This window comes from Lipophrys pholis (assembly GCF_963383615.2).
Source record: "Lipophrys pholis genome assembly, chromosome: 6".
Lineage (NCBI taxonomy): Eukaryota > Metazoa > Chordata > Actinopteri > Blenniiformes > Blenniidae > Lipophrys > Lipophrys pholis.
The window spans coordinates 34,540,237-34,554,293 of NC_137629.1; the positions used below are offsets into that span (position 1 = coordinate 34,540,237).

The following is a 14,057-nucleotide window of genomic DNA, read 5'->3' on the forward strand; positions in this document are numbered from 1 at the left end:
TGTGTGTCTCTGTGTGTGTGTGTGTGTGTGTCTCTGTGTGTGTGTGTGTGTGTGTGTGTGTGTGTCTCTGTGTGTGTGTGTGTGTGTGTGTGTGTGTGTGTGTGTGTGTGTGTGTGTGTGTGTGTGTGTCTCTGTGTGTGTGTGTGTGTGTGTGTGTGTGTGTGTGTGTCTCTGTGTGTGTGTGTGTGTGTGTGTGTGTGTGTGTGTGTGTGTGTGTGTGTGTGTGTGTGTGTGTGTGTGTGTTGGCTCCAGGCCCCCTGCTCCTGTTAGATTGATATTTAAAGAGGGACATTGACAGTCATACTGAAGCAGTAGATAAAAAGTGGCTCTGCCCTGCAGCTCTATGTTGTTGCTGTTCTTTTCCCCCGATGATCCAGAGATTATCGGTCCAGAGAGCGTCTTTTAATCCACTGATCGGATTCACACCATTTATATAAAAAAATGTGTAAAACATTTATAAAATAAAAACTAGCACTCAGTCGACCTGATCACTTATTACTTATAATACTTACTTATAACGCCCCTGAGACAGAATCTGAAGCGTCCATCCATTGTCCTCCTCTTACCTGGGGCCGGGTCGTGGGGGCAGCGGTCTCAGCAGGGATGTCCAGACTTCCCTCGCTCCAGAAACTTCCTCCAGCTCTTCTGGTGGGACCCCAATGCGTCCCCAGGCCAGGCGAGAGACATCGTCTCTCCAGCGTGTCCTAGGTCGTCCCCGAGGCCTCCTACCGGAGGGACATGCCCAGAAGACCTCCCTAGGGAGGCGTCCGGGGGGACATCCCAATAGGAACCAATCAGCCATAATATTAGAACTGTCTGCAGTGTTTCTGAGTGAAAACAGAACCGAACACAACTTTTGGAAGACGGATCCTAAACTTTTCAAAAACACTAAGATTCTGTCTCCATGGGAACGGGGGGAACACAAACACTGCTCCTGTGCACCACAGTTATAGTGAACAGTGGTGCACATACTCAGCAGACTGACTGTCAGAACAAAGTTTCCTCCGTCATGTCATGACTCCCACTCCATGTTCTCCTGGGACTTGGTAGTTTTATTTTGACAGTCACTGTAATAACAATCCAACTTGGTGGTTTTATTTTGACAGTCACTGTAATAATCCAACTTGGTCGTCTGTTTCACAGTTTCTGCTCAAGACACAAAACTTTTCTGAAACCAAAATACGCAAAATGATGACTTTCTACTTGAAACGTGTAAACGGGAGCTAATATTGTGCATGTTGTCCTTTTACATCCTTAAAATAACTGCATCGCCTCTACTGGACAACAAGGACTTCCCTCACCGTGAAGCTGAATACTTAATTATGTATATGTGTTGCACCCAACCACTAAATTTGTTAACAAAAAAAAAAAGACTGCATCTTTACTGTAGGGAGAAAAACATTTCTTGCATGCTGCTACACTTAAGTTGATTCAGACTTGTATTCAATCTGCTGTATCAGGAATAGAATTAGATCATTGTTGATCTCATAAACAACTGCTTTACATGTAAAAGAATTAATAAGAGCAAGACTCAACATTTGTTATCTTAAAGCAATAAAATATCCCACAAGTCTGTCATCACAAAAACAAAAGCAAAAACAAAAAAACTGCAATACACTGTATTCTGACACAGTTCCATCATAATAAATCTTAGGTTCACCACTTGTGATGACAGAGCAGTCATAATGTTATGGCTGGTGGACACATGTTTCACATGTATTTGCAGATTCCTGCATATTAGAAAAGTGCAAAGCTGTTTGAATGATCGTCTCAAACTTCACAGACAAAAAAGCCTTTTTTTTATATGATACGATATTTTTATGTCACAAAATCAATAAAACAAACTAAAAACATTCCATATACTTTTTTTTATGTCAACAATTCTTTAATCTGTGTATGTATACGCTCACAGGCTTTCCCTTGTATTAAATTGCTCTACATACAATTGAATAACTTGACTTGTACTGTTAATAATGAGACAGTTTCAGAACATGAAAACAAAAAGAATTGTCGGGTTAAATCAGCGAAGTTAAAGTCACATATACTGATGTTTAAGTTTAAGTTGCTCCAGTGAAACTGTGAAAACTCCCAATTTCCTCAAAGTTTGTCTCTTCTGTTCTATTCATTTCTTGAAGAAAAATGCGCAAGACCAAAAGTGTGTATGTCATTATCATAACCTCATAATCTATAGTTCTATCAGGTGTTTCTACCCTCCTAGCATATGAACTAAAACAAGTTTAATTTCTTGGTTTGTTCTTAAAATTAAACTATATTTTTGGAGTCCTTAAAAAGGAAAAATATTCTTTAAATATTCTCATATTTTAAGACACTGTAATTTGGATTATATATATATTTATATATATATATATATATATATATAACACTGCCTTTCTAAAGAAAAAAAAACAAGTAGAAAGTTGGAAATATTGCAGTTTTTGTGTAATAAATCTAAAATGTTTAACTATGTGAGTTTGCTCTATTATTAGGTGTACAGTACTTGTATTTAACTTTTCATTGCAGCATTTTAATACATAATGTTGGAATTTCAAGACAGTGGGTCCGATAAAGGAATATTTAATCTAAAATAAATCGAATGTTATTCAAGAGGCGTGACCAACAGTATAAAAACCAACAGTATAAAAACCAACAGTATAAATACCAACAGTATAAAAACCAACAGTATAAATACCAACAGTATAAAAACCAACAGTATAAAAACCAACAGTATAAAAACCAACAGTATAAATACCAACAGTATAAAAACCAACAGTATAAAAACCAACAGTATAAAAAACATAATTAAACTCGTCAATAAATTGTAGTTAATTGCAGGATTTTGTGTAACATTTACGCTGAACATATTGAATGAATTTCTAGAGCTTTAACCTCCAGCGACTCTGCAGCTCTTCATTGAACTCCAGATCCATCAGCTTTCAGCAGATTTATACTTGTGACCAACGTGGAAGTGAACTTTTCTCGGCCGATTCAATCAGACGATTAAGTCCAAACCTCCAAACGAACCTTCAGCCTGGCACATCCTCGCATTTTGGCTTTAACTAAATTTAACGGAATAACGAGGTACATTGGGATTCTGTATAATAAGGAATTCAGCTTTTACTGTGTAGCAACCAATATTGTAATAATTCCATCCATTTTAAATGAAATAAAATAACTTTCCATTTTTTAGAGCTATAATTGAGATAGAGTGCTGCATGGTATTTCTCCTTAATGAATGTGTATATCGATCCTTTATACCTGCTTTTAATGAGCAGAAAAAGGAAAAAAATATTTAATTTCAATGAATTGTCCTATTTATGTATTATTATCTCTTTTGCTAGGTCATTGATGTAAAACTGCATTCAGTTATTGGTATTGCCTCAAATATTTATCTATTAGCAAGTTATCACATAATTGGCTTCAATACATTTAAAATGGCCAAATTCATCTTGCTACTGCATTCTTCTCCCATTGGTCGCTGCACACTGCTATTATTATGTATTGATCCATTGGTCGCTGCACACTGCTATTATTATGTATTGATCCATTGGTCGCTACACACTGCTATTATTATGTATTGATCCATTGGTCGCTGCACACTGCTATTATTATGTATTGATCCATTGGTCGCTGCACACTGCTATTATTATGTATTGATCCATTGGTCGCTGCACACTGGTATTATTATGTATTGATCCATTGGTCGCTGCACACTGGTATTATTATGTATTGATCCATTGGTCGCTACACACTGCTATTATTATGTATTGATCCATTGGTCGCTGCACACTGCTATTATTATGTATTGATCCATTGGTCGCTGCACACTGCTATTATTATGTATTGATCCATTGGTCGCTGCACACTGGTATTATTATGTATTGATCCATTGGTCGCTGCACACTGGTATTATTATGTATTGATCCATTGGTCGCTGCACACTGCTATTATTATGTATTGATCCATTGGTCGCTACACACTGCTATTATTATGTATTGATCCATTGGTCGCTGCACACTGCTATTATTATGTATTGATCCATTGGTCGCTGCACACTGCTATTATCATGTATTGATCCATGCCGTGGAGCTTTTCCAGCAGAGTGAATATAATTCATCATGATGTGTTCGTGTGACGTTTGTCGCTCAGAATGTGAGTCCAGATCCGTCCAGGTCCTGCGGACCGTACAGACCCAGAACCACAGCGCCGCCCCGGGGGCAGCAGGGCAGGAGGACACGGCCAGCTAATACCTGCTCCCATGACACAATCGGTACGTTTTACCCTCTACCTCCATTTTTTATCATGATCCTCTTCTAAAGCCATCGGTGTGGCTCTACAGCCCCTTAAACACGTTGACACGACAATATTTTAAGTGAAATCACATCGTTTTTTTGTGTTTACATGGCAATTTTTGGAAACAGTCAGTTTGCACAGAAACGCTTTAATTTGATGTAATTCAATAATACAAAGACCCCGAAAATGTGTCATAATCTTTAAAAAGCACAAAAGTCCAGTTGATTTACGAATCGTTTCCCAAGAGGCAAACAGCAACCTGATGGTCACGAATCAGCCAATCAGAACCAACCTGTGCAAGTGGAGCGAACATGAAGGCAGATTTAAGTTCCTGCAGAGTAGCTGTTGAATGAGAGCGAGGAAGACGTATAGAGCGTATAGAGCGTATAGAGCGTATAGAGAAGAGATCTATAAAGCAAACAACACAACGGAGGAGGAAACACCACGACTGACTGTGGACGGTTGCAATCATAGATTCTTCTTTGCTCGGATGAAGTTTTTCTTTGCTCAAGTTAGTTTTTCTGAGCTCTAATTTTCACGCTGCACACTCAGGATTGTGGCACAAATATAATTCCGTAATATAAACAGTCATCATTTTCAAATCGTTGCTGTGTAAACGCGAAGCGAGCCGTCCAGCCGTCATTTGGACGGTCAATTTTTGAAAAAGAAGGCTGACAGAATAGTGCAGGGTTTGTCAGGCGCGCTCTTAACTGTCAGAAGACGTTTGGAAGGAATTTACTCAGACGCCAGAATTCTTTCCTGCATTTTTTTATTTTGTTGTAGCAGGTAGTCTTTAACTTCTTTAGGTAAAAAAACCTTGAAAACAATCAGCAATTAATTAATGAAATAACAAAACACTTCTGTAATTACTCAGTTAACAAACTTGGAATACTTTTGCACTGTCAAAATAAATTTTATTCAAATAATTCGATATTATTTCAATTCACATTGTAAATATTTCCTATATTCATACATTTAAACAAGATTTATTCATTTTTAAATTAAATCATTGTTCATACTTTCACCAAATTGTTTTACCTTAATATATAATACATTTCACAAACTTTTAAACTTCACTTCTTTCTTTCTTTCTTTCTTTCTTTCTTTCTTTCTTTCTTTCTTTCTTTCTTTCTTTCTTTCTTTCTTTCTTTCTTTCTTTCTTTCTTTCTTTCTTTCTTTCTTTCTTTCTTTCTAAGCACTTAAATTATATCCAGATACTGTTTTAATCTAATTCACAACAAAGGCGGCAGCACAATATGAACACGTGATATTTGAAAGGTACAGAGCGTCCCTGAATGCACCATTGTACCAACATTAAAGACGACGAACCGAGCGCATCCACGGAACTCCTTCTCTTCCTGGCGGTGTCTCGTCAGGTGAAAGAGTCTGTGTGCTGGAGGAAAGTCCGGTTCAGTGTCTGGTACCACTGTTCAGTCCTGTCTGTCCTGCTGCTGCGAGCATTAAAAACATGACCAAAACCATGAGCACCTGCTGAGCCATGCAGGCATGCAGGGTTGGAGGTTGGGGGCTCGCCAGCAGCACGCCCAGCACAGTCTAAAATCTGTGTACATCAGAACCTCGGATGAGCAGAACCCGTAAGAGCGAACAAATCGTCATGCAGAGTAACGTAGTGTTAATAGCAGACGTCCTGCCTTCAGCGCGCTGCTGCGCTGTGGCTCTTCTTAGGTTCCATCTTAATACCCCGGGGGCCCGTGGGTCAAAACCGGCCCCCAGAACTCTCCAATCCAGCCCCACAAACCACCGAGCAAGGTGGTTCCTAGGATTTATAGTTGTTTTGGTTTTACATTTTACTGTGTTTTGCACCAGAATGTTTCATTAAAATTGACTTTATGTTGAGATTGTTGTCATTTTCAGTAGTAATTGTTTGATCTTGCAAAAATAGACAATTTCATCAGGTGTCAATGTTTCAAGTAGAAATGTAAAGGTTTTTATAGCAGTATTTTACTAGTCCGCCTTACCTTGAAGTAACATTTGATTTACTTTGTATACATCTATGTATATATTATACACATGTGCATATATGTATATATATTGTATACATTTTTATATTGGTTCAGTTATGTGTTTTTAAATAAGTAGTTTCTTCTATAACATAAGTGGTGTTTGGTTCGTTCAATATTAACTCATCCTACAATTTAGCAGGTCACAATGTAGTTTAATTTAATAGTCCAGAAATCATTAGAATGCTTCCTTAAAGATCCATTTCTTTCAAATGTTTGGAGGGGAGGCCCCCAGTTAGTGAGGTTTGTTCTTTTTTTGCATGCGCCACATCTTTGGAAAAGGGGGGTGCTCTTCTATTGGGAACTATACGGTATCTAGACATTATTGCACCAGAAACTCAGGAGGTGATGCTTCAGTAAAACTTCTCTTTCCAACAGGAATGATCGTCCTTGATGAAAATGGTCACATCGCTGCTGGAACGTCAACCAACGGGCTGACCCACAAGGTCCCCGGGTACGTAGATTCATCTTAATGTCACGGGTGAGGGAATAATTCTCAGGCCGGCAGAGCAGAAAGGTGGAGCTGAACGGTGGAGCAGAAAGGTGGAGCAGAAAGGTGGAGCTGAACGGTGGAGCTGAAAGGTGGAGCTGAATGGTGGAGCTGAACGGTGGAGCTGAAAGGTGTAGCTGAATGGTGGAGCTGAATGGTGGAGCAGAAAGGTGGAGCTGAAAGGTGGAGCTGAACGGTGGAGCAGAAAGGTGGAGCTGAACGGTGGAGCTGAACGGTGGAGCAGAAAGGTGGAGCAGAAAGGTGGAGCTGAACGGTGGAGCAGAAAGGTGGAGCAGAAAGGTGGAGCAGAAAGGTGGAGCTGAACGGTGGAGCAGAAAGGTGGAGCAGAAAGGTGGAGCTGAACGGTGGAGCAGAAAGGTGGAGCAGAAAGGTGGAGCTGAACGGTGGAGCAGAAAGGTGGAGCAGAAAGGTGGAGCTGAATGGTGGAGCTGAATGGTGGAGCTGAAAGGTGGAGCAGAAAGGTGGAGCTGAAAGGTGGAGCAGAAAGGTGGAGCTGAACGGCAGAGCAGAAAGGTGGAGCTGAACGGTGGAGCAGAAAGGTGGAGCTGAAAGGTGGAGCTGAACGGTGGAGCTGAACGGTGGAGCAGAAAGGTGGAGCTGAACGGTGGAGCTGAAAGGTGGAGCTGAAAGGTGGAGCTGAACGGTGGAGCTGAAAGGTGGAGCAGAAAGGTGGAGCTGAACGGTGGAGCAGAAAGGTGGAGCTGAACGGTGGAGCTGAAAGGTGGAGCAGAAAGGTGGAGCTGAACGGTGGAGCAGAAAGGTGGAGCAGAAAGGTGGAGCTGAAAGGTGGAGCAGAAAGGTGGAGCTGAAAGGTGGAGCTGAAAGGTGGAGCTGAACGGTGGAGCTGAAAGGTGGAGCTGTGGGAACAGAAAGTCCAAAGAGCCTCTCCTGAGTGTTTAAACTCCTCTAATGAGTCGACGCTCTGGAGAGATAATAAAGGGACTTGTTTGAATATTTGACACTTGCAGTTGTGTGTGTGTGTGTGTGTGTGTGTGTGTGTGTGTGTGTGTGTCTGCTGTCCTGCAGCCGTGTGGGCGACTCCCCCATCATGGGGGCCGGGGCGTACGCTGACGGCTCTGCTGGTGGTGCCGCTGCTACGGGGGACGGAGACCTCATGATGCGCTTTCTGCCAAGGTGCTTCTCACACTTTGTAGGAGAAATGAAACCCGCTGTCTTTGCTGTGTCACTCCTCAGGTCATTGAGAAAGTAGTCCCACATCACTGTTCTTTCTTACTTAAAACATATACAGTATGCTTTCATTTTGTTTGAAGGAAAAAAGTGAGTGACACTAAAATTCACAAACGCCTCATGAAGAGATAATCTAGTCTTGTGTATCCAGATTACATCACATCGATAGTTTGACTCCATAAGCCTGCATTAATCAGCTCCGACTCCACTGATTTAAACTACGTTAGATTGGCGGACTGAGATTAACCTGAGTTTATGTCCCGGCCCTGTTGGAATGAAATCTGTTGGATGTTAAACCCTCCGAGCTGCGAGTGCATGAACGAAGTGGAGGCGGAACCACGATGCCCCAGAACTGTCATGCCAACATCCCACAGAGGAAGTGAGATTCACTGAAGTGCTTGTTTGTTTCCAGCCTGAGAATGTGGAGGTCTCATAAGGGCTTTTTAACCTGATGTATTCAGGATACTTTGGTGGGAAAATGTACTGATTTTCTATTCTACACTTCTTGACACACACACACGCACACACACACACACACACACACACACACACACACACACACACACACACACACACACACACACACACACACACACACACACACACACACACACACACACACAGGCTGCTCTTTTTCTTATTCAAGAGACTATTGTCAGAAGTGTCATGATTTAATATTTTACCTTGTTGATGAGGTTAAACATTGTAATCAAGATCAGGAGTCAGAAGCTCTGAAGTAAAGTATTTATACTATGTTACTGTACTAAAGAATATTATCTCAGATATTTGTATATCACGCTAATATTAATTTTTCTGATGACTCATGCACTTTCTCCCATTTCTATTCTTCAAACTGGGTCGTTATTTATTTAGCTGTGGTTCATAATTGACTGTATTCAGGTTGAATTCCAATAACAACAGTTATAACACGTGTCTACATGTTTGTTATATACTCCCACAACCAAGAAAAGAAATAATTAAGTTGAAGAATTGCTATTAAACAGCCTCCATTTAAAGTATCCATCACCATTTCTTTCAATTCAATTTAACTTTATTTATAGAGCACCAAATACAACACAGTCATTTCTAGGAGCTTCTAACAGAGAAAAGAGAAAAACCCAACGAATCCACATGAGCAGCAGATAAAAACTCCTCTAACAGGAAGAACCTTTGTAGAAACCAGAGTCGGGGGGGGGGGGGGGGGGGGGGGGTAGAGGAGAGGAAGGATAGGATAGACAGAGAGGTAGATTGGGTGGGGGGGGGGGGGGGGGGGGTAGAGGAGAGGAAGGATAGGATAGACAGAGAGGTAGATTGGGGGGGGGGGGGGGGTAGAGGAGAGGAAGGATAGGATAGACAGAGAGGTAGATTGGGGGGGGGGGGATACGAACCTTGGTTTGGGTAGTTGTCGAGAAACAGACCCTGGTTCGGGTAGGGGGAAGTAGACGTCCCAGAAGTGAAGACAGTCTGTCCTCTCTCTCCCTGGCTTGTTCCAGGTTTTAAAAAGTGTGTTGCTCCAAGCAGCCAATCAGAATCAAACCCTATATAGTGTCATCGGGGGTTTAGCCAATCCCAATCAAGGTAGGCCCTCCCTTTGACTCCTCCCACAATTAGGCAGCTCTGCTCTGGCACATGGCACCACAAGAGGAAGTACTTCCTCCTCTTCCCAAGATGGGCATGTGTGGGCGGAGCCAGTCCAGCTCACACAGACACAGCAGATTCTGAATGCAGCTCCTATGATCCAATATTCAAATGAGGAAAATCAAGGAGGAGCTAGAAACTTAGAATACTGAAGGTTTCTGGAGCGACCAGACCAGGAGGAGGAGGAGAACAGGAGGAGGAGGAGGACAGGAGGAGGAGGAGGAGGAGAACAGGAGGAGGAGAACAGGAGGAGGAGGAGGAGGAGGAGAACAGGAGGAGGAGGAGGAGGAGGAGGAGCAGAACAGGAGGAGAACAGGAGGAGGAGGAGGTGAACAGGAGGAGGAGGACAGGAGGAGGAGAACAGGAGGAGGAGGTGAACAGGAGGAGGAGGAGGAGAACAGGAGGAGGAGGAGGTGAACAGGAGGAGGAGGACAGGAGGAGGAGGAGAACAGGAGGAACAGGAGGAGGAGGAGGTGAACAGGAGGAGGAGGACAGGAGGAGGAGGAGAATAGGAGGAACAGGAGGAGGAGGAGGAGAACAGGAGGAAGAGGACAGGAGGAGGAGGAGGAGGAGGTGAACAGGAGGAGGAGGAGGAGGAGGAGGAGGAGAACAGGAGGAACAGGAGGAGGAGGTGAACAGGAGGAGGTGAACAGGAGGAGGAGGTGAACATGGAGAGGAGAACAGGAGGAGGATGAGGAGGTGAACAGGAGGAGGAGGAGAACAGGAGGTGAACAGGAGGAGGACAGGAGGAGGAGGAGAACAGGAGGAACAGGAGGAGGAGGAGGTGAACAGGAGGAGGAGGACAGGAGGAGGAGGAGAATAGGAGGAACAGGAGGAGGAGGAGGAGAACAGGAGGAAGAGGACAGGAGGAGGAGGAGGAGGAGGTGAACAGGAGGAGGAGGAGGAGGAGGAGGAGGAGGAGGAGGAGAACAGGAGGAACAGGAGGAGGAGGTGAACAGGAGGAGGTGAACAGGAGGAGGAGGTGAACATGGAGAGGAGAACAGGAGGAGGATGAGGAGGTGAACAGGAGGAGGAGGAGAACAGGAGGTGAACAGGAGGAGCAGGAGGAGGAGGAGAACAGGAGGAGGAGGTGAACAGGAGGAGGAGGAGAACAGGAGGAGGATGAGGAGGAGAACAGGAGGAGGTGAACAGGAGGAGGAGGTGAACAGGAGGAGACCAGGAGGAGGAGGTGACCAGGAGGAACAAGAGGAGGAGGTGAACAGGAGGAGGATGAGGAGGAGAACAGGAGGAGGTGAACAGGAGGAGGAGGTGAACAGGAGGAGACCAGGAGGAGGAGGTGACCAGGAGGAACAAGAGGAGGAGGTGACCAGGAGGAGGAGGTGAACAGGATGAGGAGGTGAACAGGAGGAGCAGGAGAACAGGAGGAGGAGGAGAACAGGAGGAGGAGAACAGGAGGAGGTGAACAGGAGGAGCAGGAGGCCAGGCGGAGGAAGTGAACAGGAGGAACAAGAGGAGGAGACCAGGAGGAGGAGGTGAACAGGAGGAGGAGGTGAACAGGAGGAGGAGGTGAACAGGAGGAGACCAGGAGGAGGAGGAGACCAGGAGGAGGAGGTGAACAGGAGGAGGAGGAGGAGGAGGAGACCAGGAGGAGGAGGTGAACAGGAGGAGGAGGTGAACAGGAGGAGGAGGTGAACAGGAGGAGGAGGTGAAACGCTGCACAATGAGACACCTTTAAAAGTAACGTTGAAAGCCCAAGAAGAAAAATGTCATCAGTCAAACTACATAGAAAAGTAGGAAACCTCTAAAATGTGAAGGTTAAATGTAGAATTTATTCATTGCGAGGATCCAAAATGCCACTTGAGACTCCTGTTAAAAGTTCTAATTCAGCTTTGTCATGTATGATTCTCCTTCTATCTGCTCTTTCTGAATCATTTTGGTTGTGCACATAATTCAGACATAAAAAAAACAAGCACTACCAAAGAGGGAAGAAAATATGCAATGTAACTGACGTGTGTTGAATGTCTGTCAGAACAATTCACCGAGGTCGATTCTAGGAAAGGTGTCAGTCAGCGTGGCGCACGGCAGACCTCGGGCTGATGGAGGCAATGACACCAGTGGCGTGCGTCTGCGAGTTCAAACCGAGCGGAAATTACTGCGATCTCTCTCCTTTTGTACACGTGTAAACATCTGACAAGTCGTGGATTACCACCGCGTCACAGGCAGACCCGGCACGTCGAGTGCAGCCCGGCCTGGTTTCTGTTTTCCTGCGTCACGTCTGGAGCACATCAGTGTCGCCGCCTCGGTTGGTGGCCCCCGACAGCACTTGTTAGCCCGCCTCATGTGTACTCTGTGTAATCCTGCCAACAGTTACTTGGCCGTGGAGCTGATGAGGGCCGGGGCCGATCCCTCGGCAGCCTGCGAGGCGGCCATTTCCAGAATCAAGAGGCATTACTCCGAGTTCTTTGGAGCCATCATCTGTGCTAACACAACAGGCCATTATGGTGAGTGTTTGGCCTCACAAGTACAGCAGCTCGAAGCAGCCGCCTGCCAAAGGTACGAACACACACATCAACCCAGACGCAGCGGCAGGCAGATTGAATCAAAGTGGACTTAATGGTGCAGTAAATATTACATCTTTAAAAACATATCAAAGGCTTAGGGTTCAGCTGAATCAGGTCGAAAAGTCAACGCCTTGTCAACCTATAGAATCTAACTTACATAAGACATCAAGCTGCAATCAAGGTAAACATAGCTGCTTGGTGGATTAACGCAGTAAATAATTAAAACATGATTAAGAAAAATAGCAAAGTGACTCTCTTGAGATTTATTAATGGGATTTCAAAAGCACCCAGGGGATCGGATCTCATTCAGCTCCTGTGAGAGTCGATTTCAGGTTGATGGTGCAGAATAAAGGAAAGCTGTTTGGTCCCCCAGTGGGAACATTAGTGACTTATTTAAATAAACAAAAACATAAATCCAAGGAGATAAGTCAAACTCATTTAAATCTGATCAAATTTAAATGAAATACAACTAATTAGTTTCGAAGGCCTCAGTTGACCCTGATGACATCAAGTCTCGCCACTGACTTTTCTCTCGCCGTTTGTTTTCCACTCGTCTCTCAAAAGGTTCAAACTAAATGGTTTGACTCCATTTTGTTCTCATAGCAACAAGTTGAGAGGAGCTGAAGCAGAGCGGCCTCCACCTCTCCTCACAACCTTTTCATCTTCAAATATCAGTTTGTTCTCTATTATATCCATTCATCCTACACACACACACACACACACACACACACACACACACACAGTGTGTGTCGGTGTGGCAGAGGCGATGGCGTAAGGAGACACTTGGATTAGCAGGTGACACCAGTTGAGACAAATATGAAATCTCAGTGAGACAGGAGTATTAAAAACCTGCAGTGTGTATTATTACTGTACATTTTAAATGTTCAAGTTGGATGTTTTCATTTAAACACTCGATACCACAAAAAGTCAACTGAAGTACCTGAAGGAAGCTTCAATCCTACATGTGGCCCTTCTTCAAAATGACATTGTACTTTTAACAGTTGCTTTTCTCCTTGTCCTCAGGTGCAGCCTGTAACAAAGTGAGTGGCTTCACTCAGTTTCATTTCATGGTTTCAAACTCAGAGACAGACGCACCCGTCCTGAAATCTGTGGACTGCTTCTAACTCTTTATGATGTATTTTTTAAACGATTTAACAGTCGTCTTTTTCTTAATAAATGATACCAAAAACACATCACTACTTACATTTTTATTTGATCTCTTGTAGAATGTTTATAACTTTTTTTAATGATTTCGAGTCAAGTGAAGGTGTTTACTGCAGTTACCAGATTATTCAGACAAACAAACCACTCAGAGTATTTGTATATTGTGTGTGGTGTCCCCCAGGGGTCAGTGTTGGGACCTAAACTGTTTAGAATTATCAATGACATTTGTAAGTTATCTGAACGTGGGACATTTTTAATATTGGTTGATAACACACGTTTTAGGAACTGGTGAGGATTTAGTCCGGCTCTTAGACTTGATCACATTAGATTTAATTAAATCATGGTTAGACAAAAATAAGTTATCCTTAATGTAAAACATAAATCATGATATTTGGAAAATGTAAAATGAATAATCAGATAAAGGTACAGATAGAGGCTGTAGAGATAGAGGGTGACTCTAAACTAATTTCTAGGAGTACTAATGACAGAATTGGCTGGAAACCTCACGTAATATAAAACCATCAAGACAAACTATCCAGAAACTCAATCCTGCCCAAAGCTAAAGATATGTTGGCTGTTAAGTCAGTTCTCATTCTTTATAATTCCCTGATTCTACCATATTTAACTTACAGTGTGGAGGTTCGGGGAAACACTTCAGAATAAGAATCCTACACAATGTTGGCTTTCCTGGTCACTCCAACCCACTGTTACCGTCTAAAACTT

At 43.3% G+C, this 14,057-nt stretch overlaps 1 protein-coding gene across 2 annotated transcripts in view; it reads left to right on the forward strand.

The window, feature by feature from the left end:
• aga (aspartylglucosaminidase) overlaps positions 1-13,361 on the forward strand; it is a 23,960-nt gene extending 10,599 nt beyond the window's left edge. For both annotated transcript variants that reach the window (XM_080466246.1, XM_080466245.1), the window contains exons 5-9: positions 4,147-4,267; positions 6,690-6,765; positions 7,849-7,956; positions 11,977-12,110; positions 13,194-13,361. In XM_080466246.1, the coding sequence (XP_080322372.1) occupies positions 4,147-4,267; positions 6,690-6,765; positions 7,849-7,956; positions 11,977-12,110; positions 13,194-13,294 (540 nt within the window). In that variant the 3' untranslated portion in view covers positions 13,295-13,361. The remainder of the gene's footprint in view (positions 1-4,146; positions 4,268-6,689; positions 6,766-7,848; positions 7,957-11,976; positions 12,111-13,193) is intronic.
• The last annotated feature ends 696 nt before the right edge of the window (positions 13,362-14,057 follow it).